Genomic DNA, 24,637 nt, shown 5'->3' on the forward strand with positions numbered 1-24,637 from the left:
TTTAATATATAGAGTCTTTTCAAAAGCTACAATTCAAATACTGTTTTAGGAGAACAACTAAGTTGAAATACACTAAACTTGTTTCTATACGTGTACAGGAAACCACCAACTCCAGCAACAGGAAATCAGTGATATCTGACCTAAGAGGCCTGTACTGCCACAATACTGTACTGCCATGATACTGTACTAACCTCAGGAGAGCCTGCCACACCCAAAAGGGCTACTCTGTAACAGTATGGCACACCAGTGCTTTCACAATATTAATCTGGACTCTTCCAGGGTAACACCAATGATCACACCACTCACTGACAGGTACAAGTTGTGCTAGCTTCAGAGTGTACAATATTAGCGGTCAGTTTTTGTTACACGAAGACCTGGTATATTATGTGGGGAAGCTTTCTTTAAAGAGGTGTCATGCTGTCTTACTGAAACTAATTGATACATGGGGTAAGGAAGTTCATCAGACAGGGTTAGTTGTAACAATGCTAAAGTCAGTAAACTGGCAACATGTTGAGAACCTGCTTGGATGCAGATTTACAACCCTTTTCCCAAACAAAACGTTGATAGAATAATTTGGAGAACAGATTTGTAGACCTTGTTCAAAGGCCACAGAAGCTGTCCTGTCCATTACTTAGAAAGCAGAGTGCCTGCAGGAAGGAACACAAACAGATTATAGGACACGACACAACCTCATTGGAATAAGAACATGAGGGTAGAGGACCAGTGACTGGACAGGTACAGTACCAGATATCAGAACTCCTTGGGCCAGTGCTTGGGTCCTATACAGATCCAATCCTTGCAACCTCATTGAGGCCGAAACATAAAGTTCCTCAGAACCAGCGTCTGTGGTGTGCACAAAAGATCTGGGCCAGAACAGTACCAAGGGGAACTGATCTTCCTGGAGGGTACTGTACCAGCCAATCACAACAGCAACAGATACAACAGAGATCCCTAGGGTACTTCCTACTGCTGGGGTTCTTCACTGGCTTCTGGAGTGATGGCCAGTTAAGTTCCCTTGGGAGGGGTCCATTTCAAACAACTGGGATCCATTGTCTTATTGGTGTTTGATCTTTTTGCCTCTTTGGCTATCCATTCGTCAATCAGATCCTGAGAAAGAGAGCATGAAAGGGCAGGTTAAACCAAAGAGAATAATTGATGTGAATTATCCATTGGACAACCCACATGTGAGTCCAACACTTTGGAGATGACCTGCGCACCATCTGCTTGGTACCACAGAGATGACACGTTGTGAATGGAGCAGCCCATATTACTTTTTAGGAACACCACTAATAACATAGGTCAGGCTTCTTCATCTACGGGTAAGAGCCTCAGGAAGGGGAAATTAAAATAAACAGTGAAGATGGAAGCTGGGTTTGAGGATTTACTTGCTTAAGACTAGCAGTGGAATGTCCCTATGTCAAAAACAGCACAGAAGGTGGTTAAAAAGCAGAGGATTTCTAAACTAGTTGGGGAGGAGGGAAAAATCAGACTGGGGACCCACCTGAAACTTTATCAGACATTTTGTTTTGCATTAAGATTAAAAAGTTCCCTCACCAGAAACAAAGCCAAGAAAACCCAACACAATGCATAGGGAATGTGGATTAAGATAGGATATTATCCTATGGACCTAACACACAAAGCTGAACTTTAAGCAACGAAAAGTGCAGGTGCAGCCACCAGAAGTCTTACCTGTCTCTTTAACACCAGGTGTTTTCCCTTCCAGTATTTGAGCATCTGAAGTGCCTGCAGAGTACTAACGATGTCAACAGGGTTCACTGCAGTCTCCTGGCTGATTTCTGAAAAACAAGGTCACAGTCCACAGGAGGATAGGAGGCAGCAGGCCAGACCACCAAAGAATTCCCTCAAGACTGCAGCTGTCGTACTTGTTTAGTTCTCAAATATAACTTCATGTTTTGCTGTACCCACTCTTCATAATTACATCTACAAGATGCCTTGCGAATACTGGGATCTTTTAAGTTTAATGCCAATACTCATTCCTCTGCTTCAGCTTGGTTAATGATTAGGGAAGCAGTGTTATCTAGTGGTCAGAGCCCACAGGCCCTGTTGTGTCACTGACTTGCTATGTGACCATAGGCAAGTCACCACCTCTGTGCTTCACTTTCCTCACTTTCAAAATGGGAATAATTGTTATCGCCCAAGGGATGACTGTGAGGAGTAACTGTTTGTAAAGAACTTTGGAGAGCCTTAGATTCTATACAAATTGCTAGTAATGAAGTCTACGTATCTATCACTGCATAGATTCGAAGTATTTTTAGAAATTTTCGGAAATCTCTCCTTAGCCAAAGAGTTTTTCCCTTTTGAAATTAATATTCTAAATTAGCGATGCATTTCATTCTCTAAAGAAAGCCATAACACAAATCATCCTCCACCTCCTGGTACTCTCTCAGCCAGTCGGCATAGGCAGTGACTGAATGCCATTCATTCAGACCTCAACAGGGACCACTGTGGAGGAAAACTATAAAGATTTACTGGATTGTCACACAAAACCATCAATTCATACAAAGACAAGAAGAAGAGAGGCAACATGGCCCCATATTCTCCTCATATGAAAGGAAAGTAATGCTGCAGGTCATATATTTCAGCCAGCTGGCCACCAACACCAAACCTCAGAAGAAAACAATTTGGATCTATTGGGATCAAGCAAGAGAATACTCACCACCTACGCTGAGTAATGCAGCAATGAAAAGGGTTGATTTTTGAAAGCACAGACATGAGCTAAGCAGCAGTCCACGTGCCTGCTGTGTTCCTATTAACTAGATCTGCATAGCATCAGAGATGTAAAACATTACTCATTTGTATCTAGTTATTCAGTCTTGCTTTTCTGGAGAGTAAGCTGTGCAGGGGAGCTGCTCAGAATGACGCTGACTTTCAAGTTGCTGTTTAGATCCCTATCGCTCACTGTTTTTCTTTTTATTAATAAACAATTAAGGGCATAAATGGGGGTGCTCTGAGAGTCTTCAAAACCCAGCAACTTAGCTTAATTTTAAAAATAGTGGGGTAAGACAGCCAGACAAAAACCCATCTAATTACAGTCTAGAGGAGCCACGCCACTTTAAGAACCCCAGTAGGAGAAAGCAATTCACCCATGAGGGTAAAATGGACCAAACGTCAGTCACCGCAGGTCTCGGGAAAGGGGTGAAGAACAAAGAGCACAGAAACGTTCCTGAACCAATTCTCTACGAGCTCATTTAGCACTAGAACCCACCTTTGATAGAGATCTCTTTGCCTTGGAAATTATGCAGATAACGGAGAAGAACTTCCTTCCAGTAACTACGGTAGCTGATAAGGCCCAAGTCAGACAGCGGGCGTTCTGGAGAGCCAACCTTTTCTTCCACTTTGGAAAGTAAATAACCTGTGAGCAAGAGAAAACATTTACTCACAGTATATCAGGCTCTCTCTTGACTGTCAACTAGCTACAGTTAACTGCAGGGATTTGTCATCACGGATGCCCAAAAAGCAACGTGTGTGTTGCACAAGTTCACCAAGAAATAGTTAATCTGGGGCAGCCAATGCCTCCTGAATACCACTGTATGTGTAGCATTGGAAATGCAGCTCAGAAGTCTTTTTCCATACAGACAGACCAACTACAGCCTGCTAAGTGGTGAACGATTATAATTCAGTCCAGGAAATACTGCTGACTTGCATCATGATCAGGATGATCTGAGACACATTTGGAAAGAACCACAAGAGGCAACTGTGTAGATTTTGTTAGCATAAGTTTCCCTGCAAGGGAGTAACAGTACCTGGATATGAACCATGCTAAAGGCTCTTCTTTTGATTGGCCACTTCTCGCCCACATATCTGTTACAACTCTGCCCTGACTGGCCCCACTGGCACACACATGCAAAAGCGTGTGCTCATCAGCTCTTCTGGGAGTCAAGGGCACGGATACATTATGTGCAAGCTTGGTTTGAAGGAACCTTATCTGACTCAGCTGTGCACTTCTCTGCTTCTCAAAAGTCAGTGCAGGAATACAGTATAGAGACAAAAGCTGAACTCTTGAAGATAGAGGGTTTGCCTCATTTCACAGACATTGCTGAAAGATTTTGTCATAACTTTTCCATATACTTACTGAAGTCAATGAGCATTTTGCCATAACCCTGCCTCATGTACTGGGGCATCGTCAGAATACAAGACACATTGTAGTTGAGAAAAGAATTCTTCTCCTGAAAGCAAGAAGAGGGAGGAACTAGATCAGCAGGTCTCAATCTGCACAAACAGCAAGTACATCACTATTGCCGCAGGCCAAACAAGGCAGCACAACTGATGCAATACAAGTTGAGTGAAACAGCAATGTAATAGCCAACCTGATAACTAACTTTCAGTGTGAGCGTCCTCCACCCACCAAGCTGGCTTAGAGTTTATTACTGTATTAACCATTAAACTGGGTATCCACTCTCATGATTGCTAGGGGTAGGGTGGAAGGCAAATAGAGCCCTGTCATGAGAGACTGTTGATTTAATCAGGACATTAGGGTAGTGCTGGCATAGCAATCTCTGTTCTGAATCCAACAACCTTCTTAATTGCACATGCAACATAAAATCAACACTACATTAGAATGATACACATACTGCACTAGCAAAAAGTTTAATGAAGGAAGAGACTCATTAGGACAATGTTATCTGCAGGCCAAGGCAGGATATTTCTTTATGTTTCTTTAGTGCTTTATCCAGTTATAATTTAGGTGGCTTAAGAGACGGAGCTTCCAACACTCTCCTTGGGAGACTATTCTACTGTCTAATGGCTTTCATTTGCTGCATTTTTTACTCTCTCAGGACAACTGCACCACAGAAACTGCATTTAAATAAAGCTAGCTAGGAAGTGTATTTCACAAAGATGTACTAGGCATAAAGGAAAAAGTCCAGAGACACTTCTGTCTATTAAGGAGGCAACATGGGTGAGCAGACAAGGCACAGAACTATGAGCCAGAAGACCTGGCTTTTACCCTAACTTCTGCTACTGACATGTGGTGTGGCCTTGGGCAATTCACTTCACCTTTGTTCCTCAGTTCCCCTGTCTATAAAATGGATATGATATTTTCCCATCTCAAAGTGCTTTATAAAGCTCTAGGGATAAAAAGCATTAGAAGTGCTAACTATACCTCTACCTCAATATAACACTGTCCTCGGGAGTGAAATAAATATCTTACCGCGTTATAGGTGAAACCACGTTATATTGAACTTGCTTTGATCCACCAGAGTGTGCAGCCCCGCCCCGCTGGAGCACTGCTTTACCACGTTATATCCAAATTCGTGTTATATCGGGTCACATTACATCGAGGTAGAGGTGTATTATCAGAAAATGAATCTAAATGTATCACAAAGGAATTTATCTCCATTTGAGATAGCGAGATCCTAGCTAACTTGTATACAAGTGATTACGAATTACTGTTTAATATAACGTCTCTTTGCAAAGTTTGATTTTGCTAGCAATTAGGAAAGCTAAATAGCAAAGCTTCTGAAAAGCTTTTGTAGTTTAGCTTTGAAATTTTAGCTCTGCCTGGACACTTGGGTGTTGGGACTTGTAGAAAACTGAGGGGTGAGGGTTTGCACGGATAACCTCTGTCTCAAGCTACAGCATTAATACAGGTTTACATATATCGGTGGTTGATTTCTACTGACCTTGGAGAAATACCCTATCAGGTGGCAGCCAGTGTTGTCAGCTTCTGTCATGACATAGAAGAGGAAGGGTTCAACGTCATAATACAGAGTCTTATGATCCAAGAAAAGCTTCGCCAGCAGGCACAGGTTTTGGCAGTAGATCTGGAAGCAGAAGGAGAATCTGACACACCTGTTTGTCATGGTGCAGCATCTCTGAAAGAGAACCCCTTCTACTTTTGAAAGGATGGGAACTGTAACAAAATACAGATTAGAGTAGATCTGTTCTTCCACGAAATGCGTGTCTTCTCAAAACAGCTTCATTCCTAGCCATGGCAACAAACCCCCTCAATGTCCAGTTTCTAGCAGGGCTTAGAAGGGTCTTCCACTATAGCAATGGCTCTAGCCATTTGGAGGCAACTGTACCACTTCACTAGACTAAGCCCTCAGTTGTACCTGCCAGTACACACTACATGCTAGTCAACTGCGAATGCTCTAACCAACAATGGAGCTGGGTTGCTCCGCTGCAGTTTATAGCGCTCGTAACTGAATGGGAGACAGGCAGTGGTGGCTTGAGTCCAGGAACTGAGGGTCCTCATTAAAGGTTCAGAAGGGGAACTGAACATACAATTGATAGCAGCTCCTGCACTAGTACTTGTATGTGAACAAGCCGATGGTACCATGGACCTCCAGGAGGACTGAACAACAGCCAGGAAGACGATGCAGATACACATTATTCAGGTGCACTGTTGCAAGAACCAACCAGTTCATTAAGATAACTACTAGCATTGCAAGAAGGGGCAGTGTAGGCACTAACACCCCTTCTGGAATCAGAGGGAAAGAGGCCATGATCTCCTGCTTCTCTGCAGTGTAAGGCAGGCAACATATGAAGTGCATAAGAAAGGTGAAAACCAGAAGCAAGATTGTGCCACCATTGCAATTCCAGTTACCTTGTTCTTTTTCCCATCCACTTCAAACACTGAAATGGAGCCTTTGCGGTAAATTTCGTCCCCTGGTGGATGTTTCCAGACACATTTTGCCTACAAGAAAATGACAATCAAAGTTAGGATAACAATACTGCTCTAGCAGCTGCTCTGAAAGCAGAAAGAGCCTCTTGGATACTGAAGAAGTGTTCCCAACACGAAAACATTCATTCCTGTTCAGCTACAATGAGAAACTGGATTCCCAGCCCCAACTCCTACTCCACTGCGGTCCATCCAGTTGGCCCAGGGATTAAGACAATCTGAGAAAACCCGTCTTCCTTTCAAAGCTGTGCAAAGCGCTTAGCATTCAGGGAGGCAGGCTCCCATAGAGACTATTAGAGTCCAGAACAGCTACTTTGTTTTGATGTGTTTTCATTATACTTCCAATCTCTAAACCTAAGGAGCTGGGCAACGATCACCAAGGATTTACCATGTGTCTGCGTAGTATTGTCTGACTCTTCATGTATTTGAGACAGAACTCGCACATGTAGAGGCGTCCCAAACGAGCATACTCTTCTGGATAGGGAGAATGATACCAGGTGTCCAGCTCATAGCGGCCAAAGGCAATTGTTTTAATCATGTTGCTGCCTTCTGTGATCTGGCCCTGAAGCCGTAACTTCTCCTATCAGCGGAAGGAATAGAGGAAATGTAATAAAAAAGGAAAAGGAAAAACAAACATTTATTTCCCTTCTGTGAGCCTCTTCCAGGGCCATCTTACAAGATGCAAATCCCCAAGGAGCCCTCCATACTAGCCTGACACGTTAACAAGTTTCTTGTCACGCCGGTATGGCCTGTGATCTCCAGGACCTCACATCACTCAACCTTACCTTAGATTGTTAACTTAAAAGCAAATTTACCCTCCATGCCACTTTGTATTTTCTCCCTCCCATAAGGGGAAAAGGGCCACTGACCATTCTGGTTGAGGTGGCCCCAAGCTACCACCAGAGACCATCAAAATTGCTTCTGGATCAGCTTTAGGGTGGGAAACGGCATCTCAAGAAGCCCTTATCAGTCTAGCTTAAGACACAGTTCCGAACTCCAAGATAGCAGTGCGCTGATAGGCTGGCCTCCTGCAGAGCATTTTAAACTCTCAGCTCAATCAATACTCAGCTATTGTTTCAATGCGTGAAGCTGTTGCCCATTCTGCCCCGGAACACACTGAGCTTCTCGCACAGGAGGAAAGCTGCAAATGAGCACTTGATAAATGGGACCGAATCACTCTCTTGGCTCAGAGCTCTTGCAGTGTCCAAGACTGGAAATGCACAGCTCCAGCTGTACCATGTGCAAATTCATTATCATCAGACACCTCTAGACTCCTTATATTTTTAAGACCAAAATACAGGAAGACAGTCAGCCCTGGTGTAACTCCACTGACTTGGCTCTTATTTTGAACATGTTTCACTCTGCATTCTATTGCCATTTACACTTTGCATAGTTCAGAGGTGGTTCTCCTCACACGCTCTCACTTATCAGCACAAGCACTGCAGACTGTGGGCACATTCAGCTCTTGGAAAAGCAAAGGCCGCTGCTAGCAGACATGTTAAGGATTAAGAGTCTCACCAGGTCTTCAGAAGCCCGTGCTTGTGCTCTTCGGAAAAGCTCTAGGTCATACTCGCTCGTCAGGTTTTCTAAGAGGGGTTCTCTGGTGTTGCCATAGGTTTGTCTGTGTTCCTGAAACAATTAAATATTAGGAGCTTTAAACCTTTGAATGATCTATGCCAACCCTGGGCTGCTGAATGCCACAGCCTTGTTAGCCCAGCATTCTGCAGGATGAGTGGAAAGCAAAATCTCTATATGCTTGTTGCATATTATAGAAAGGAACTAAAGTAAATTTTGCTGTTGTACCATGTACTTTTCTTTCTGCTCCTTGGTTAGTCCCGCATTCCTTTTCTTCCTCAGCTCTGCTACTTTCTCTTTGTACCGCAGCTGTCTCTCTGTTGGTGCCTGAAAGAGAGACGCTAGGAATAGTCAATGCACTTAGCTTACTTCAGACATTGCCAATATCCTTTCAGTTCTAAAGGACTCAACATTCCATGCGTTCCTCCTTTCATCAAGTCTTTCTCCCCTGAAGGATACGTTCAGTTGATTGTTCGTCACCAACAGTTAGGAAGGGCAACATGTAATCACAAGGCAACATAGGACTAGAGAGTATGTTACGTGAGCAATGGGTTAATAATGTGTGCTAGCTGCATCTTCCATTAAAAAAAAGTGTTTAAATGAGTTTTATGAATTTCAAAGCTCATGAGAGAACACAGATTAGAGTCAGGCAGAGCGCAGACATGGAAAAGACAGAGTCCTCTTTCTTCCCCAGGCCTGCTAGTACGCCTCAATCCCAATGCATAGAACCATACTCTGTCTATTTGGGATTTTATGATGTGGACAAATATTCCTTGGAAACAGACTCAGGTCAAACTTGTTACAAAGATAAGCTCATCTAGATTTGAACCCAAGTGTCCAAAATTTGAGAAGCACGAACCACTGAAGGCCTTCTCTTTGGTTTAGCAGAAGGTATACTGACCAATGCGTTTCTGTAGAAACACGTTTGCTCTGCATTTCAAAAAGCACGAACAAAGAATAATCTCTCAGAACAGCCACAGCCTATTTTGTGTAACTATAATAGATTGCTGGATTTTGATGTTTCCTATAGCAATCAAGGACAGCCACATCCCGTGTTCTCACCAGCAACCAGGGTTTGGGCTGCTCCAAACCCTCATCTCATGATTACAATGGAGAGGATAATGGTGCACGAGGGCCCAGCACAAAAGCCCATCTCAAAGATGAATCAGGAAGACGAATGCAAGAGTTCCAGTCACAAAAGCTTGAAGGCCCAAACTGAGGTTTTGCACCTGGAATTGGGACACTGCTTATGCAGAGAACGCATACCTGATGTCTGGTGGCATGCCTGTTGTTGTCATCCTGTCTGTGGGACAGCATCCGCTCCTCGATCTGTTTATCTCGGCTCTGTGCTCTCACCTGGAAATCAGAACAAATCCCTCAAAGCATGTGAGGACTCTTTTTCCAGTTCCCCTTTGAATTCCAGTATACAGAATGCACACCGTGACATAAATATGCACTGCTGTTTCATGTCTGAAGTGAGACTACACTTTGAGCATAATAATCATTCATTTAACCCTGGGCTATTAATGACAGGCCTTGACATCTCGTACTGTAAAAGCAGAATGAAAACAGAAGAGGAAAGAAAGTTACCTTGCACTCATCTGCTGAGAGATTATGATATAGTGGACATCCTGATATGGAAAAGTGTCTCTCATGCTTCCCTGTTAGGTGTCCTGTGGAGAACAAGAGAAAAAAACCTTATAGCCAGTAAGTAAAAAAGCCAATAATTAAAGCATCTTTAGATCAGGTGGTTAGACACTGTGGATGGGTTTCAAAGAGGGGCTTAATAAGTTTATTACCCATAAAACAGGACGAACAAACCTCATGATTCAAGAGATAAGCTGTAGGGGTCAAAAAGAAAACCCAAATATACACACTACATCACATTATCAGGTTAGATCATCTTCCTTTCAAGTATCCTATTTCTGGCAGTAAAAGGGTCTTACCTCAAGGACCCTATATTTTCCCCAAGCCTTTCTGAGAAATCACTTTCCTGTCATATCACATCCGTTCCCCATGTACTCTTAACCCGTCCACTGCAGGGTGCAAGAATTCCAAAAGGATTTACTAGGCTTGGAACCAACAAATTTCAACAATGTTCCATCCAGAATACCGCAAGATATCAATATAAAGAGGGTTTTTTCATTTTGTTTCAAAGTGAATTTAGCGCAGATTGCATTTGTCCACAGAACCAGTAAAGTTCAGACAGCAGCAGGGCAAGCTTCCTCCACACTATCCTGTCACAGCACTGACACGCATTGACCACCTCAAGTGAGAAAGGGTATTTCAAACTCCATGGCCCATTCGGTTGCTCTCTTTGCTGAGAAACTATTAAAACTGGAACAGGTTCAGAGACGGGCTACTAGGATGATCCGAGGAATGGAAAACCTGTCATATGAAAGGAGACTCAAAGAGCTTGGCTTGTTTAGTCTAGCCAAAAGAAGGCTGAGGGGGGATATGCTTGCTCTTTATAAATATATCAGAGGGATTAATATTAGGGAGGGAGAGGAATTATTTAAGCTTAGTACCAATGTAGAAACAAGAACGAATGGGTATAAACTGGACACTAGGAAGTTTAGAGTTGAAATTAGACGAAGGTTTCTAACCATTAGAAGAGTGAAGTTCTGGAACAGCCTTCCAAGGGGAGTAGTGGGGGCAAAAGACATATCTGGCTTTAAGATTAAGCTTGATAAGTTTATAGAAGGGATGGTATGATGGGAGAGCCTAATTTTGGCAACTGATCTTTGATTATCGCCAGATAAGTATGCCCAGTGGTTGGTGATGGGATGTTGGATGGGATGGGATCTGAGTTACTGCAGAGAATTCTTTTCTGAGTGCTGGCTGGTGAGTCTTGCCCACGTGCTCAGGGTTTAGCTGATCGCCATATCTGGGGTCGGGAGGGAATTTTCCTCCAGGGCAGATTGGCAGAGGCCCTGGAGGTTTTTTGCCTTCCCCTGCAGCGTGGGGCATGGGTCACTTGCTGGTGGATTCTCTGCAGCTTGAGGTCTTCAAACCACAATTTGAAGACTTCAGTAACTCAGGCATAGGTTAGGGGTTTGTTATAGAAGTGGATGGGTAGGGTTCTGTGGCCTGCTTTGTGCAGGGGGTCGGACTAGATGATCACATTGGTCCCTTCTGACCCTAGAATCTATGAATCTATAAAAAAGGGGCAACTAAAGTTTGTGTAGGGGGAAACTGAAGTAAGATCAAAACTATTTCCACACATGCCAAAGAGCCAACAGGTGGCACAGCATCTAGTCACTTCTAACAGACTGGATCTCAACTACTGACCTAGAAGAATATTCCATTGACCTTCCAGGCCCAACGCTGCAGAGAATTTTGCAGTAAACTCAGAGCTTTTTGTATAAGTGATAAGGCATCTTGAGGATTCCACTGATCTTGGTGCAGACAGAGAAACTTGGAAAAAATCAGCACTGTAACCATCCATTCCCAGGCTTTTCTTCTCCTCACCACCCTCAACTATTTCTGGCCAAAAGACACCCCTGAAATGTATGTATTGCTGGCGTGTTCCAGTCCCCACAAGTGGTTTTCTATTTCAACCATCCAACAAATACCCTGATCCCAATAAAATGCATGCTGCTGAGACATGCAACTCCAGTCAGTGGGGATTCTCAACCCTGTGAAACATGGGCTACTGAGCTCAATGTCAGAAATGGAAGGGAGAGGAACTGCTCCTGGAGCTGGCTTTACCTAGGGAGTTGCAACCAGGTGTGGGACACTTCATGTTGAAGTTGTAGCTTTCGTGGAAGCGGCGGCGCTTGGGGCGGTGAGACAGGTCACTTCCAGAATCCTTCATGGACATGTCCTTGGCAATGCTCTCATCATGGGACACATTTGGACTGGAAATATCTATGTCAGACTCTGAAGAGGGGGCATTCCCAGTTGGGGTGCGCGGTGGAGACTCGTCATGATCCACTGCATTTTTGGTATCTGAATGAGAGTTGAGACGTTATAGATTTGCATGAAGGGAAGCTTACAAAGAAATTAATTACGTGACTTCACACAACACACAGCCATCTGCTGCAAACCCTCATCCTTAAGGCCTTGCATTAAACCCTGTCTCATAGGGCTGGTCTCAGAGAGAAAGTACACCACTTAGCTGACATCGTCCTGCAAGCACTCAAAGCCACACCTCACTCCCGTACCTCTATCAGATAAGTCAACCACTTGCTCTGTTTCTGATCCAGATGAGCGGGTCTGTCGGAGTGGATATTTTTTTGGAGTCACAGGGGTGGGTTGTTGTTGACTGCGGGTCACCCTCCTAGTAGAATAGGCAGGCTCCTCTGTGCCAAAGGATGGCGGATTACGAACTGGGCTGGAATCTAGTTTAATAAAAAAAAACACCACCAATTTAATTGAAGGCAACCACTACCAATCACTAACCTGCCTCGCCGCCTGACCCCAAAGCCAGCGTCAAATTACCTCGGGTTCTGCTCCTATCAACAATCCAAACTACAGGTTCAACATCATCTGAACAGCAAGGTATCTCTTCCAACACCATTGATACATCTACTAGTATCGAGATCTGTTTGTCTAAGCTGCCCTCTTTCAGAGTTGTACAGACACTATGAGCCACAAGAATCTGAGGAATGAGGCACAAAGTCAACTTGCTCTGTACTCCATCATTTATCCAATCGTTACAAACAATCTCCCAGTGAGAAAGAGAAAAAGCTGCCTGTGAAGATGAGAATCATTACTAGTTAGATCAGCCCTCTGTATACCACAGCTGCTTTTGGTGCAAGGCAGTACAGTTGGGACCCAGCTGCTTTTGGTGCAAGGCAGTACGGTTGGGACCCTGCATGTTACCTTCCAGCATTACCATCCTTAAAGATTCTCAGGCAACAAATTCTCCAGCAAAAAATGTTTTTTCCTTTTAATTACTATCAGCAGTCGTTAAATCAACTGTGAGAAAGTGGAGAAGTAAAACATACCCTCAGTCTAGATGCCAAAACGTTAAAACTTACAAAATATACCCCACTGACACAATATATTGATTACACTCCATTATATAACAGGCTTTCAACTAATCTGAAAATGCACTGCTCCTCACAGCAGAGCCTCAACTGCCATTTCTGAGCACCTCCAAGCCGCCTGAAGTCTCCAAATACCAACTTCCCTCTGTCTGTCTAGTTATTTATATGCTGTTCTCATCACCATGATATTACTAAACTAAAATTCAGGAGAAAAAACCCCAAAGTCCAGTTTCAGGGACATGGTTACAATGAAGCCATAACAGAACAGCAAATTCCAGGTGTGTCAGGCCTTTATGCAAAGGCATGTTTTGAACATTTCTTTTGATTACAATACAGATAGCTGTTCCTTAAAACAACTCAAGTGACTTAGAAATTTTGGGAACATTCATTCATGTGAATGATACTTAGCACTTCTATATGAGTACATGCTTAAGAATCTTTAAGAGCACCAAAACCACTAAACTGAGCATCACAAACGTTTGTATTAGGTAGGCAGCATCCATTATACACATAAGGAAACTGAATTAGAGAGGTCAAGTGACTTTTTAAAGGTCTCAGAAAATCAGTGGCAAAGCTAAGAATAGAACCTAAGAATTCCAACTGCCAGTTCCTTTAAATACAAGACAACACTACTTTTCAGATTAGGGAATAGATAGGAGGTCAGACTTGCCACCCCGTTTAATCATTAGATTGAACAGCCTCATTTATGCAATGCATCCATGCAATGCCTTTGTTCCTTTCCCTGGCACACCTGTATTCAATGAGAAAAAATAATGAATGGGATTAACTAATGTGAAGGTATAGATTCACTGAAATTCCTTTAAGTATTACCAAGCCAAGAATACTGTGACTGCCCAGCCAGCTGCATCTGGTGGGGCTGGGAAGAAAGGCATTTACCTTGAGAGCTCTGACTGAGCCTGGCTGAGGAACGGGTCACACGGGCGGATCTTCGCGAAGTGCCATCGCTTTCAGAGCTGTCCGTGTGCTCAGGATCTGTAGAGAAATCGGAGTCTTCGGTTCCATCTGAACTACTGCCTGCATTCCTCTGTAACACCACAGACCCAGACATTAGCACAGGAGCACTTCTACTTGTATACTTGTATTAATACTAGAAATAAGAGAATATTTGATGCTATAAAGATCATTTCAATACACAACAAAAACAAACTAATGGCATCTGGGTAGTTTGCTCTGGAGGAAAAACTCACTTTAGTACAACAAAGATGAGATATCAGACAGTACTATCCATAATATAGGATTTTTGCAAACAGACCAGGTCCATAAAACTGCAGATGACACTAATTTCATTTTAGAAGAACATACTTGAAGTTTCAAGCAATTCAGACATTAGCTCCCTAATTTAACACAAAAGGTTCCAGACTGCCTGCTCTGTTTCCAGGGCTCTCACTACACCACCTCACATAAGCAGCAGTGCTTCCCCTTTTATCCTCTGAAAGCTTGCTCTTTCAGAAATTAAGACAGCAGAGCCAAGTGCATCCTAGTGATTGATGTGCAAGCACCGGCAGAGTTAGCAGTGGGAAAGATGGGAACCAAGACTACATGTTCTGACCAAATGACCATTCCACTTGCTCCACTGGGGCAGGGTTTGGGGTCCAGAGTGGGAGCGATGTGAAAGAAAGCCCAGGACTGAGTGAACATGCAGGATTTCATGCCATGGCAAGCCGATGAATGCAAGTGCGTCATCCTGAGTCTTCTGGATGCTCCTATATACAGGGAGTCCCAGCTACACAACCCTGGGATTTGGGAAGGAGGAAGGTGAAGGAGCTCAGAGGAATCTGAGGGGGTGAAGAGGGGATTATAAGGGGTAGCTGATGAAGCCCATCAAGGGTGAGCTTTAGCAGTGCACAATGGTGTGGTGTAGAGAGGGTATGGGCGAAATAAAAGCAGTCTTGTGGGTGTGGTATAGCAGGAATAGCTAAAGCGGCCCACAGTGGGGGTGCGTTTATGGCATAGAGGGAAATATGGGGGAAGAAATAAGGCCAAGTGCAGGAGGGTGGCACAGATAGAAGCATGGGGAGAGCTAAACAGTCTGGGTGGTAGTACAGGAGAGTGCATGGCGGGGGGGGAGGGGGGGTTAATGCAGCCCAATGCAAAAGTCTTCCCTGAGGTACATTAACTCAGCCAGATATTTGCCTAGTTTTACACATAAAAAGCACTAGTGAAGTCAGTACCAACTCCAGTGTCACAGTGATTTGCTTACACTGCTCTATATACTAATACACTGAAATGTAAGTACACTCTATGTCCCAACTGATTTGTTTGATAATTATATGGTAAAAAGGAGAAAGGCAGGAGGCAGCACCATTCCAGTACTAGTGGGGCTGTGACACTTGGGTGGTTTTAGGCCTGATTTTGTAAGCAAGGAGTTTGTAAGTGAGGTGAGACTGGAGGGGAGGGGGTGCAAGCCCAGACTCCTGAAAGGGGTCCCGTCGTGTGGAAAGGTGGAGAACCCCTGCTCCAGAGAGTGAGGCAATCATGGGCGGGGGGTGCGCTAGAGGGGGGGATGGGAAAGGGCAAGGCAATCGGGGAGGTAACAGAGACTAAGCCAAGCGCTACACCCCTGTCCCTGGCTCGTGACTGGGGCCGCACCGCTGCCGCAGCCGCTTTGTTTTGCCCCCGCTGCGGTACCGCTCACTCGCGCGCTCCCCCGACCCGGTCCAACCAATCACGGGGGAAGAGGGGAGGGGCGGATAGGAATCCTCTCCAATAGAAACGGTAATGAGAAAGAAGCGCGGCCCCAGGGAGTGACTGACAGGAAATTTCGGCCTATCCGCGTGCATTTCGCTGCCACAGAACCAGCCACTCAGGGAGGACAGATTGAACGGGAGGGAAGAGAGAGTGAACGGGAGAAACAAGGCACGCGTGGGGAAGTGACGGTAGAGGGCGGACACGGGCAGCAATGATGTCCAATCATGGTGGAGCAAACCGTAGGGAGGAGCCAATCAACGACCAGGTTTCCAAATAGGTGTCCAATCAGAAAGGCAAGAAGGCGGAACGTGCTCCAAGAGGGGGAAGGGGGAAAGATGACCGTTGAGGCGATGAGAGACAGCAGCGCTGACCAATCAGAACTCAGCAGGCCCTACTGAGGAGCCATTCAGGTTGCAAGATGGGCGGGTGCTGGGAGCTGAAGGCCGCTATTTTCGCTCAGTTTTCATGGCTGTAGGGGGCTGTTCGGTGGGGGGGCAAACAGGATCTAACCGCTCTTTCCCTCCCCAGGGCTTTTCCAGCCTGCTCGGCCCTGTACTCACCTTCCTGCGCGGCATCCTTGGTGGGGGCGGGGGCAGGGACGGTGGTTGGTCTCCGGTGCCCCCGGCCCGGGAAGCGGCGGTAGCCGCCGCGTTAGCACCGGCGGGCTCCGTGGTGACAGCCGTGTCTCTCGTTCTATCTCGCTGACGGTTACTCCGGGCCAGGCCGCTCCTCCACCGCCAACAGCCCCTCTTTCCAGCTAGGTCCCTCACGCTTCCGCCGGGACACGGTCCACACCCCCGTCACGTGACTCAGATCTAGCCTCACGCCAGCGGCTGCCGCCATCTTGGATTCGGACAGGTAGAGTCAGGATCTGTTGAAAATGAAGCTGTGGCAGCCATTTTGGATGTGGGCACTGACATTTCTAGCGGGGGGCTGTCCGCCATCTTGGTTTAGGGCATTAAGAAGGATTCGACCCTATTGACGCTCAAAGTTTGAAGGGCCGTTTGGGATTCGGACACGATGTTTTCCAAGGAGCCTGATGCCTGCGACCGATTAGGGCAGGCCCCGACTGCCTCTGAGGCCATGATCGGCCATCTTGGATGCTGTCAATAGAGCCCCTTGCTGGTTTCATTGATCGATTCGGCGTGAGTAGGCCGGTGAGTATCGATGATTTTCCTTTGCGAGGTGGGAGAGTCAGGTGTGGTGGTCTGGGCACTGCAGCTTGCCCTCCTCTTTTCCTGACTACCGGGGGCTTATGGGACTTCATCCCTGGGTTCTGTCTTCTGCAGATTCAGTCGGATATCCGCCGCTGAGGCGGGGTGCGACAGGGGCATCAGGGGACTGGGAAACCGAGTTCTTTTTTTACCCAGCTTGGGGTGGCAGCGTGAGTTGGTGGCTGGATCAGCTCCTTAGGAGACCAGTGCTCATCACATCAGAACTCCAAATTATAGCTCTTTCGTATTTCAGTGAGCCAACACAAAAAAAGTCAAATTTCAGCGGCTTAAAAAAAATGGCCCACAATTATATAGGCTACTATATAAAGTCACTTAGGCACTTTTGAAAATTTTGCCCATAGTGATGATTGGGATGAAAATTTGCAAAAAGAAACTAAGAATCCCAGTTCCCCTCCTTGTTATTTTCACATGCTGCTGTTCTTTAATCTGGCATTGAGATGCTGTGTGATAAAGTCACTTAACCTTTCAATGTCTCAGTTTCCCCGTCTTTCAAATAAGGATAACACTTCCTATGTGGATTGTAGGCATAACCCAGTAACTTTTGCAATATGCCTAATGGAATGAGTAAGTAAAATCTATATTAATAACTATTTATTTAATTGTTTTGTTATAGTCTGCTGTTACAAATCTGAGAAGGAGAGAACTCTATCAAATGGAAAGTTTGTGTGCCAGTCACAAATAATGAAAAAGATTAAAAGAAATGGGGGAAATGTTATTAGATTTTTAAAATGGCAATTCCTACTAAGTTAAGCAGACTTCTTATTGGTACAGGTTTAAAAAAAAAAGTGGAGATATACCTATCTCCTAGAATGGGAAGGAACCCTGAAGGGTCATTGAGTCCAGCCCCCTGCCTTTACTAGCAGGACCAAGTACTGATTTTGGCCCAGATCCCTAAGTGGTCCCCTCAAGGATTGAGCTCACAGCCCTGGGTTTAACAGACCAGTGCTCAAACCACTGAGCTATCCCTCCCGCCCCCGCCTGTAAACAGTTAATGAGCTAAACATTCATTGCAAGGTTTGTTTATTGCTATAATAATACTTGATGATGTGTTTTATATTTCATTAGCACCATATGGCAGTACAAAGATCTCAGAGTACTTTAAAAATTAATAATCTCACAACAGTCTTATGGGGTATTGTAGATAAGGCCAGACCCGCCCTAGAAAATTTTGCCATTACACTAAGGCTTTTTGCTGGTGTAAAATGCCATAGACACAGTTATGTTGGCAAAAATGTCATATTGCTTGTATAACTCATTTTGTTGGGGAAGTTGGGTATGAGCTTTACATTGCACTTTTACTGCAGGAAGAGGGGTCCTTGCTGATATAGTTATACCAGAAAATCCTTTCTAGCATAGACAAGGCCTAAATGTTATCCCTATTTCTACTGATGATGAGTGACCTATCTCCTCGAAATCCTAAAACTTACAAAAACTGAGGTTGTTTCCTTTCACCCCAAACAAATCATGATGTTTGAAGGGCTTAAAAATTCTAAGGTTCTTTGGCTGGATGTTCTTCTATAATCTTGATATTTGATGTATTTGAAGGCAGGCTATGGAATCTAAAAGAAAGGTCTTGATCATCTGTGGTCATTCAAGAACGGCACCTTTTCATTTTTGCCGAAGTGTGAACTCTGGGGTTTTGGCCCAATTCTAATGTGGGCAGTTATATTCTTCCTCACTTAAATCCTCTTTCAGATTCAATTGGATAAAGAAGCCTTTGTTAGTGTTCCTGCACATTATTAAACAGTGCTGGGGTGGGATGTGGCAGTTGCTGTATTTCAGTGTTGGGTGAAGGATTTGTCTGTGCAGCTTGTACATCAGTTATAGTTTGTAAAGTGTTTTGAGAGAAAGTTCTGTAGAACTGAAGTTCTGTTAAGTGTGCATCATACACCTGTGACTTATGATTTTTGTGGAATGTTTCTTAAATTAACTTCTTGCAAATGTGCACCTCCTGTCAAGTTAGACTTCTCTGGAAGTGTCAGTGCTGACAAGAAAACTATTGGCTAAATGGGACAGACAATCCTGCTGTGATAATACTTGATTCAAATTTCTTTGCAGAAGTTAATAAGTAGTGAAGCTAAACAGCATTTTGCAAATTGCTTAGAAAATTGCTGCATGATCCTGATATAATAATTGTCTGCTGCTACCAAGGGACAAGAACTGTAGAATTGAGAACAAAGGGCATTTTGTGGCCAATGAGACATTAATTTCTATATTTAACATGGCCAGGGCTTTATTGTAGTTATAGCTGCATCTTGTTATGTCAGCAGAGCTCTCTAAGCAACATACACTATATAACCATGTGTAGAGCTGGTTTATTAGGCTGTTACTGGCTCTGTATCTCCAGAGTCAATATTCACTTAGAAGTAAGAGTCAGGGTCCCGTGACTGCCTGTACTCTAAGTAAATGGAAAGTCTATTTCTCGGAGTCTTTATTTGCAGTGCTCCAGTGTGTAATATTCTGCACTTAGCCATAATGTTTCAGTTGGTAATATCAAAGCATTGCACAAAAGTGGGTAAGTATTTGACTAAGTTTATACAGACGATGAAACTGAGACACTGAAATTCAGCAATTGGCTCAAATACTACGACACTTGGAATCTAGGCCTCCAATCTCCCATGCTTCTAATAGCAACACTGGCTCACTTTTATAGCTCCTAAAATAGTTACTCCTAGGGGAATTCTGTGCCAAAAAATTCTGTACACGATATTTTCAAATTTTGCATAATTTTATTCATCAAAATAACACAATATAATCATGCCAGTTTCAATTATTTTGGTAATTTATTTCAAAATACCTGACAACAAATATGTCTATAACAAAATAGACAACAAAAAGATTCAGGAAATGCAAAGGCGTGGGGGAATCAGGGGTAATGAGGGAGAGGGAAGTAATTGCTGGGAAGGAACCTGAGAATGAATTTGAAAGGTTGTTGGGTTTGGGTGGGAGAAGTTTTTTTGGAGGGGGATTGTTAGGGGGTTGGGGAGCCTCCTCCTTGCAGACCCTGTTTGACCTCTAGCCTCTCCCGGTGATTCAGGCACATCTGTCCCTATTCCTGTGTGTTCCACCACCCCTCCTCCCCCATCGCCATGTTTCCTTTCATCCTCTGCCCATCATGTGTCAATGCATCTCACAGCCACCCCCCCTCCTTCCTTCTGTCCCCATGTGTCCCTGTACCTCCACTCATCCACCCCTCTTCCCCCATCCCCATGTATTCATGCACCTCCTGCCTGCCCCCCAGCAGTATATAGTATGAGGATGATTGACAATACCCCTATTTTTACAAAGTATGCATGAATGGAAAAAACACATTTTCCTCCTGCAAATAGGTTCTGTTCAGATGCCTGATGAGAAAGGAAGATAGATGCCTTCAATGCTGAGTTTTTCCATCCTCCTTGTCATCCTCTGTTGGAAGGAAGAAAGGACCAGGTAATGACTATTATGCTGCAGCTTGCCAGAACTTTTCTCATGCAGGTAAATCTATGATGGAGCTAATATTAGGGACTGGGTGGCTCAGGGGATTGATAATGGGATACAGAGGCTTTTGCTGTGTGTCTGCTAGTTCAAAATCCAATTCAAGTTGGGAATGTCTGGGAAATGGTAAAATCTGATGGCTATTCGGTGACTTGCATGTGGAGCATGTTCAAAGTCTCTGTCCAGCTCCTCTCGAAAATTCCACTATCGCTAGTTCTGATTAGTGCAGTTGTATGTACTGGGGAGAACTATGTAGTAAAAGTTTTTGTTGTGCCTGCCCAAGACATGCTTGGTTCAAACCCTAGTACAATCATTCTCTTTCACTAGCACAGATTGATTGACCTTTTAAAGATATATTAGGGAGAGGGTATGGGGAGGACGTTTGTCTATTTCTTTTTTGGCCATTGTGTTAAAATAAATTCCCTTGCATGCAGAGCAGTGGGCTGTGTCAGGAATGAGGATCCTTCTTTCTGTCTGGGTTTTCAGGCATTCCCTTCATCACCTGAGTTTGGAATCAGGCATTTAAAGTCTCATTTCTACACTGACTTAGCATTACCACTAGATGTCACTGTATTAAGCGAGTTATTCACCCTTCTAGATTTAAAACTTCACAAGTTCTTAAGTTAAAGGGCTGGATCTGACTCCACTACATGCAATGATCAAATGAACTTTTATCTATGAAGGAAAAAAAAACATTTCTGGCTCCCTGTGGTCCCTTAACCAGGACTGAAAATCTTCCAAGGAAGACCCAGAATGAAGAATTTTCTGGAGTCACTTTGGGTTAAATTTTCAAAAGCACCTAAATAGTTTAAGAGCCTAACTTCCATTTTCAAAAGTGACTGAGGAACCGAAGTCTCAATTGAAAGTAATTGAGATGCATTGTCCAAATCTTAGCAGTACCAGCAACTATAGGAGGTGAAAGGAAAAGCATTCCTGAAGAAGGCTGTGGCTCTTCTGATAAGTAAAAGCAGTCTTCCTAATATCTAGTGAGGCAATGGTATGTAATGGTTAGGACAGAAGACTGAGAGCTGAGAGACTGGAGTTCTGTACCTGGCCCTGTTACAGGCTTGCCAAATCAGTTAACACTGTTTTAGGTTACCCACCTATAAAACGAGGATAATACAAATCTACCTTAACCAGGGATGTCATGAGGCTTAATACATGTTTGTGAAGCACTTCACGATCCTCAGTTGAAAAGTGCTGTACAAGAAGTGCTCTATTATACATTATTAATTGCTAGGGTTGGGGGTTATTTTTTGTGAGACATTAAGAGATCACTTTACCTGCAGCAGCACAGTTAGGTGAAGTGGGGATAAATGACATATGAGTAAAACATGACACAGGGGAGATATCTGAAACATTGGCTTTTCTTTGCATGATTGCACATATCCATTCCATTTCAGATGTGTGTGTGCATGCCCAGGGTACCAGAATCACAGATTTTTCCCTTAGCAGTGGCTGTTTGGGGCAGTACATGGACCCTTTGTTACCTTGTGCTGCTGCATGTTTGGCATAAAGATCATGGTCGCCCCAGACCCTTCTCAGTTCCTTCCTACCATTGTGACTGGTAGTCGAAGCGCATCAACTTGCCACTGCAAGTTTTTCCCTTGACAGGAAAATTGTTTTTCATTCTGTGAATAGTAAGTGTATTTGTTAGTGTTAGATTAGTATAAGTTTTCTTTGTTTTTCTTGGTAGAATAGGTTTTCTTTGTTTTTTCTTGGAGCCTGGGTTCCTTTTTTTTTCACCAGGTACCAATTCCTGGTACTGGAATATGCCTTATTCTCTGGATTTTAAGCCTTGTGCAGGCTACAAGAAATCTATGCCAGTGACCGTCTCTCATTACACCTGCCTGAAGTGCCTCAAGAGGGTCGCATTCAAGACTGCTGCCAGATTTGCAGAACTTTAAACCCCGGACAAAAAAGACTAGAGAGGTGAGGCTGTGTGACGTCTTCTTGGAGGCAGCCCTGCGTATGCCTTCTGAACCTTCCCGCTTTGGGCACACACTCGGTATTCTGAATCAATGCAGATTGCTCTCTGGACATCCCTTCTGAATGTTGGCACTGATCCTCTCCCCTGGCGCCAAGAGAGAAGCACAGAAGATCAGATTCGTTAAAGGAGCAGAGGCGTGGCTCCACTAGAGTAGTGGTTCTTAAACTGTGGATTGGAACCCCAAAGTGGATTACGATCCCGTTTTAATGGAGTTGCCAGGGCTGGCTTAGACTTGCAGTGGCCAGGGGCCGAAGCCAAAGCCTGAGTCCCACTGTGTGGGGCTTCAGCCTGAGGGCTTCAGCCTTGGGGGTGAATGGGACTGAGTGAGGCTTTGGCTTTGCTCAGCCTTCATCTGGGGTGGCAGAGATCAGGCAGGCTCAGGCTTTGGTCTCCCTTCCGGGTTGGGTAGTAACTTTTTTTTTTTTTTTTTTTTTTTTGGTCAGAAGGGGGTCGCAGTGCAATGAAGCTTGAGAACCCCTGCACTAGAGGATTGAGGTCCCTGCTACCATCCACCAATAAAGAATCAAGAGGACAGGGTAGAGCATCCTTTGGGATGCACATACCAGTCTCTTCTCATCAGGAGTTGTTCAGGTGTCAGTAGAGCTGTCATAAACAGATAGTTAAGGGTTAATGTCTCTTTTTACCTGTAAAGGGTTAACAAACAGGGAACCAAACGCCTGACCAGGGGACCAATCAGGAGACAAGATACTTTCAAATCTCAGTGGAGGGAAGCATTTGTTTGTGTTTTTTGGGTTTGGCTTTGTTCTCTCTGGGATCTGAGAGTGACTGGATGTACTACAGGCTCTAATTTTCTATTCAAGTAGTAAGTGCAAGTAGAAAGGCGGTTTAGTCTTTTTAATTGGTTTTCTTTATTTGCAAATGTGTGTTTGGCTGGAAGTATTTTAAATTGTATTTCTGCTGGAGGAGGCTTTTTCTCCAGTTTCTAGAAGCTGACAGACCCTGTAATATTCCATCTTGAATTTACAGTGATCTTCTTTATTCTTTTTTTTCTTATTAAAAGTTTTGCTTTTAAGACCTGTCTGATTTTTTTTACCCTTGTTGAGGCTCAAGGGAATTGAGTCTGTACTTAACAGGGAGGGAGAAGGGTGGAATCCCTCTGTTTTAGATTCACGGAGCTTGAATCTGTATATCTCCCCAGGAGCCCAGGGAGGGAACACCTGGAGGGGAGGAGAAGGGGAGGGAAATGGTTTATTCCCCTGTGTTGTAAGACTCAAGGAATTTGGGTCTTGGGGGTCCCCAGGGAAGGTTTTGGGGGGACCAGAGTGTATCAGGCACTGGAATTCCTGATTGGTGGCAGCTTATCAGATCTAAGCAGGTAATTAAGCTTAGAGGAATTCATGCTAGTACTCCAACTTTTGGACTCTAAGGTTCAGATTGGGGAAAGATACTATAACAAGAGCTGCATCAGAAAAGCGTCTCATTCCCAAGCATATAATGCTAGGACAATTCCCATGCTCACCTATGCTGGCCCTGGAGAGATCTTCAGGGTGTACGTGATAAATTGTCACTGTCTTTCACAAAAACATCTCTTTCAGGGCTGATGGTGGCTTTGTGCTGCCAACTGCACGTCACTGGCTAGGAATCTTGGGCCTGATTCTTTACTGTCTTGACCTTGTGTAGTTACTTATCCCTGTGCAAATAGGGTGTAAAATGCCGACATGCTGATTTGGTAGTTTTTACACTTTTTTTGCATGTGTACGGAGATGACACAAGGTGCAAAGCTGTAGTGAATCTAGTCTGGATTAAAGAGCAGATGCAATTTCACAGCAGTAAGCCTGGCTCTGCAGCTGTTGAGCCTCCACTTCCATTGGAGTTGAGGGTGCCCAGCAGTTCTCAAGAGGCCCTTCGTACTTTTCAGGGTTAGGCCCAGTCTGAGTGAACTTGTGTATAGCCCAGACTGTAGCAGTCATGAAGATAGTCTAGGATACTGGATTCATTTTCATGTTGGCACAGTGTACTTATTCATGGGTTTAGCAATTAAAATATTCATCAGCTG

At 44.2% G+C, this 24,637-nt stretch overlaps 2 protein-coding genes across 4 annotated transcripts in view; one reads left to right on the plus strand and one right to left on the minus strand.

Moving 5' to 3' along the window:
* Window positions 1-6: 6 nt before the first annotated feature.
* KAT7 (lysine acetyltransferase 7) lies at window positions 7-16,741 on the minus strand. Of its 2 annotated transcripts, none has more exons than XM_050934709.1 (15): window positions 16,482-16,741; window positions 14,110-14,320; window positions 12,385-12,561; window positions 11,930-12,169; window positions 9,809-9,891; window positions 9,485-9,574; window positions 8,447-8,545; window positions 8,162-8,272; window positions 7,032-7,223; window positions 6,569-6,658; window positions 5,643-5,783; window positions 4,094-4,187; window positions 3,227-3,373; window positions 1,690-1,796; window positions 7-1,107 (listed from the first exon to the last, which is right to left on the minus strand). In XM_050934709.1, the coding sequence occupies exons 2-15, from the start codon at window positions 14,279-14,281 to the stop codon at window positions 1,006-1,008; spliced, it is 1,845 nt and encodes a 614-aa protein (XP_050790666.1). In that variant the 5' UTR covers window positions 14,282-14,320; window positions 16,482-16,741; the 3' UTR covers window positions 7-1,005. The 2 variants fall into 2 exon arrangements, with proteins under 2 accessions (XP_050790666.1, XP_050790667.1); XM_050934710.1 differs by having other exon boundaries at window positions 14,110-14,257; window positions 16,482-16,735.
* A 206-nt stretch (window positions 16,742-16,947) lies between these two features.
* Window positions 16,948-24,637, plus strand: part of FAM117A (family with sequence similarity 117 member A) — a 48,447-nt gene continuing 40,757 nt past the window's right edge. For both annotated transcript variants that reach the window (XM_050934719.1, XM_050934721.1), the window contains exons 1-2: window positions 16,948-17,078; window positions 20,486-20,585. The gene's annotated coding sequence lies outside the window, so the exon portion shown is untranslated. The remainder of the gene's footprint in view (window positions 17,079-20,485; window positions 20,586-24,637) is intronic.

Source organism: Gopherus flavomarginatus, chromosome 25, assembly GCF_025201925.1.
Source record: "Gopherus flavomarginatus isolate rGopFla2 chromosome 25, rGopFla2.mat.asm, whole genome shotgun sequence".
NCBI lineage: Eukaryota > Metazoa > Chordata > Testudines > Testudinidae > Gopherus > Gopherus flavomarginatus.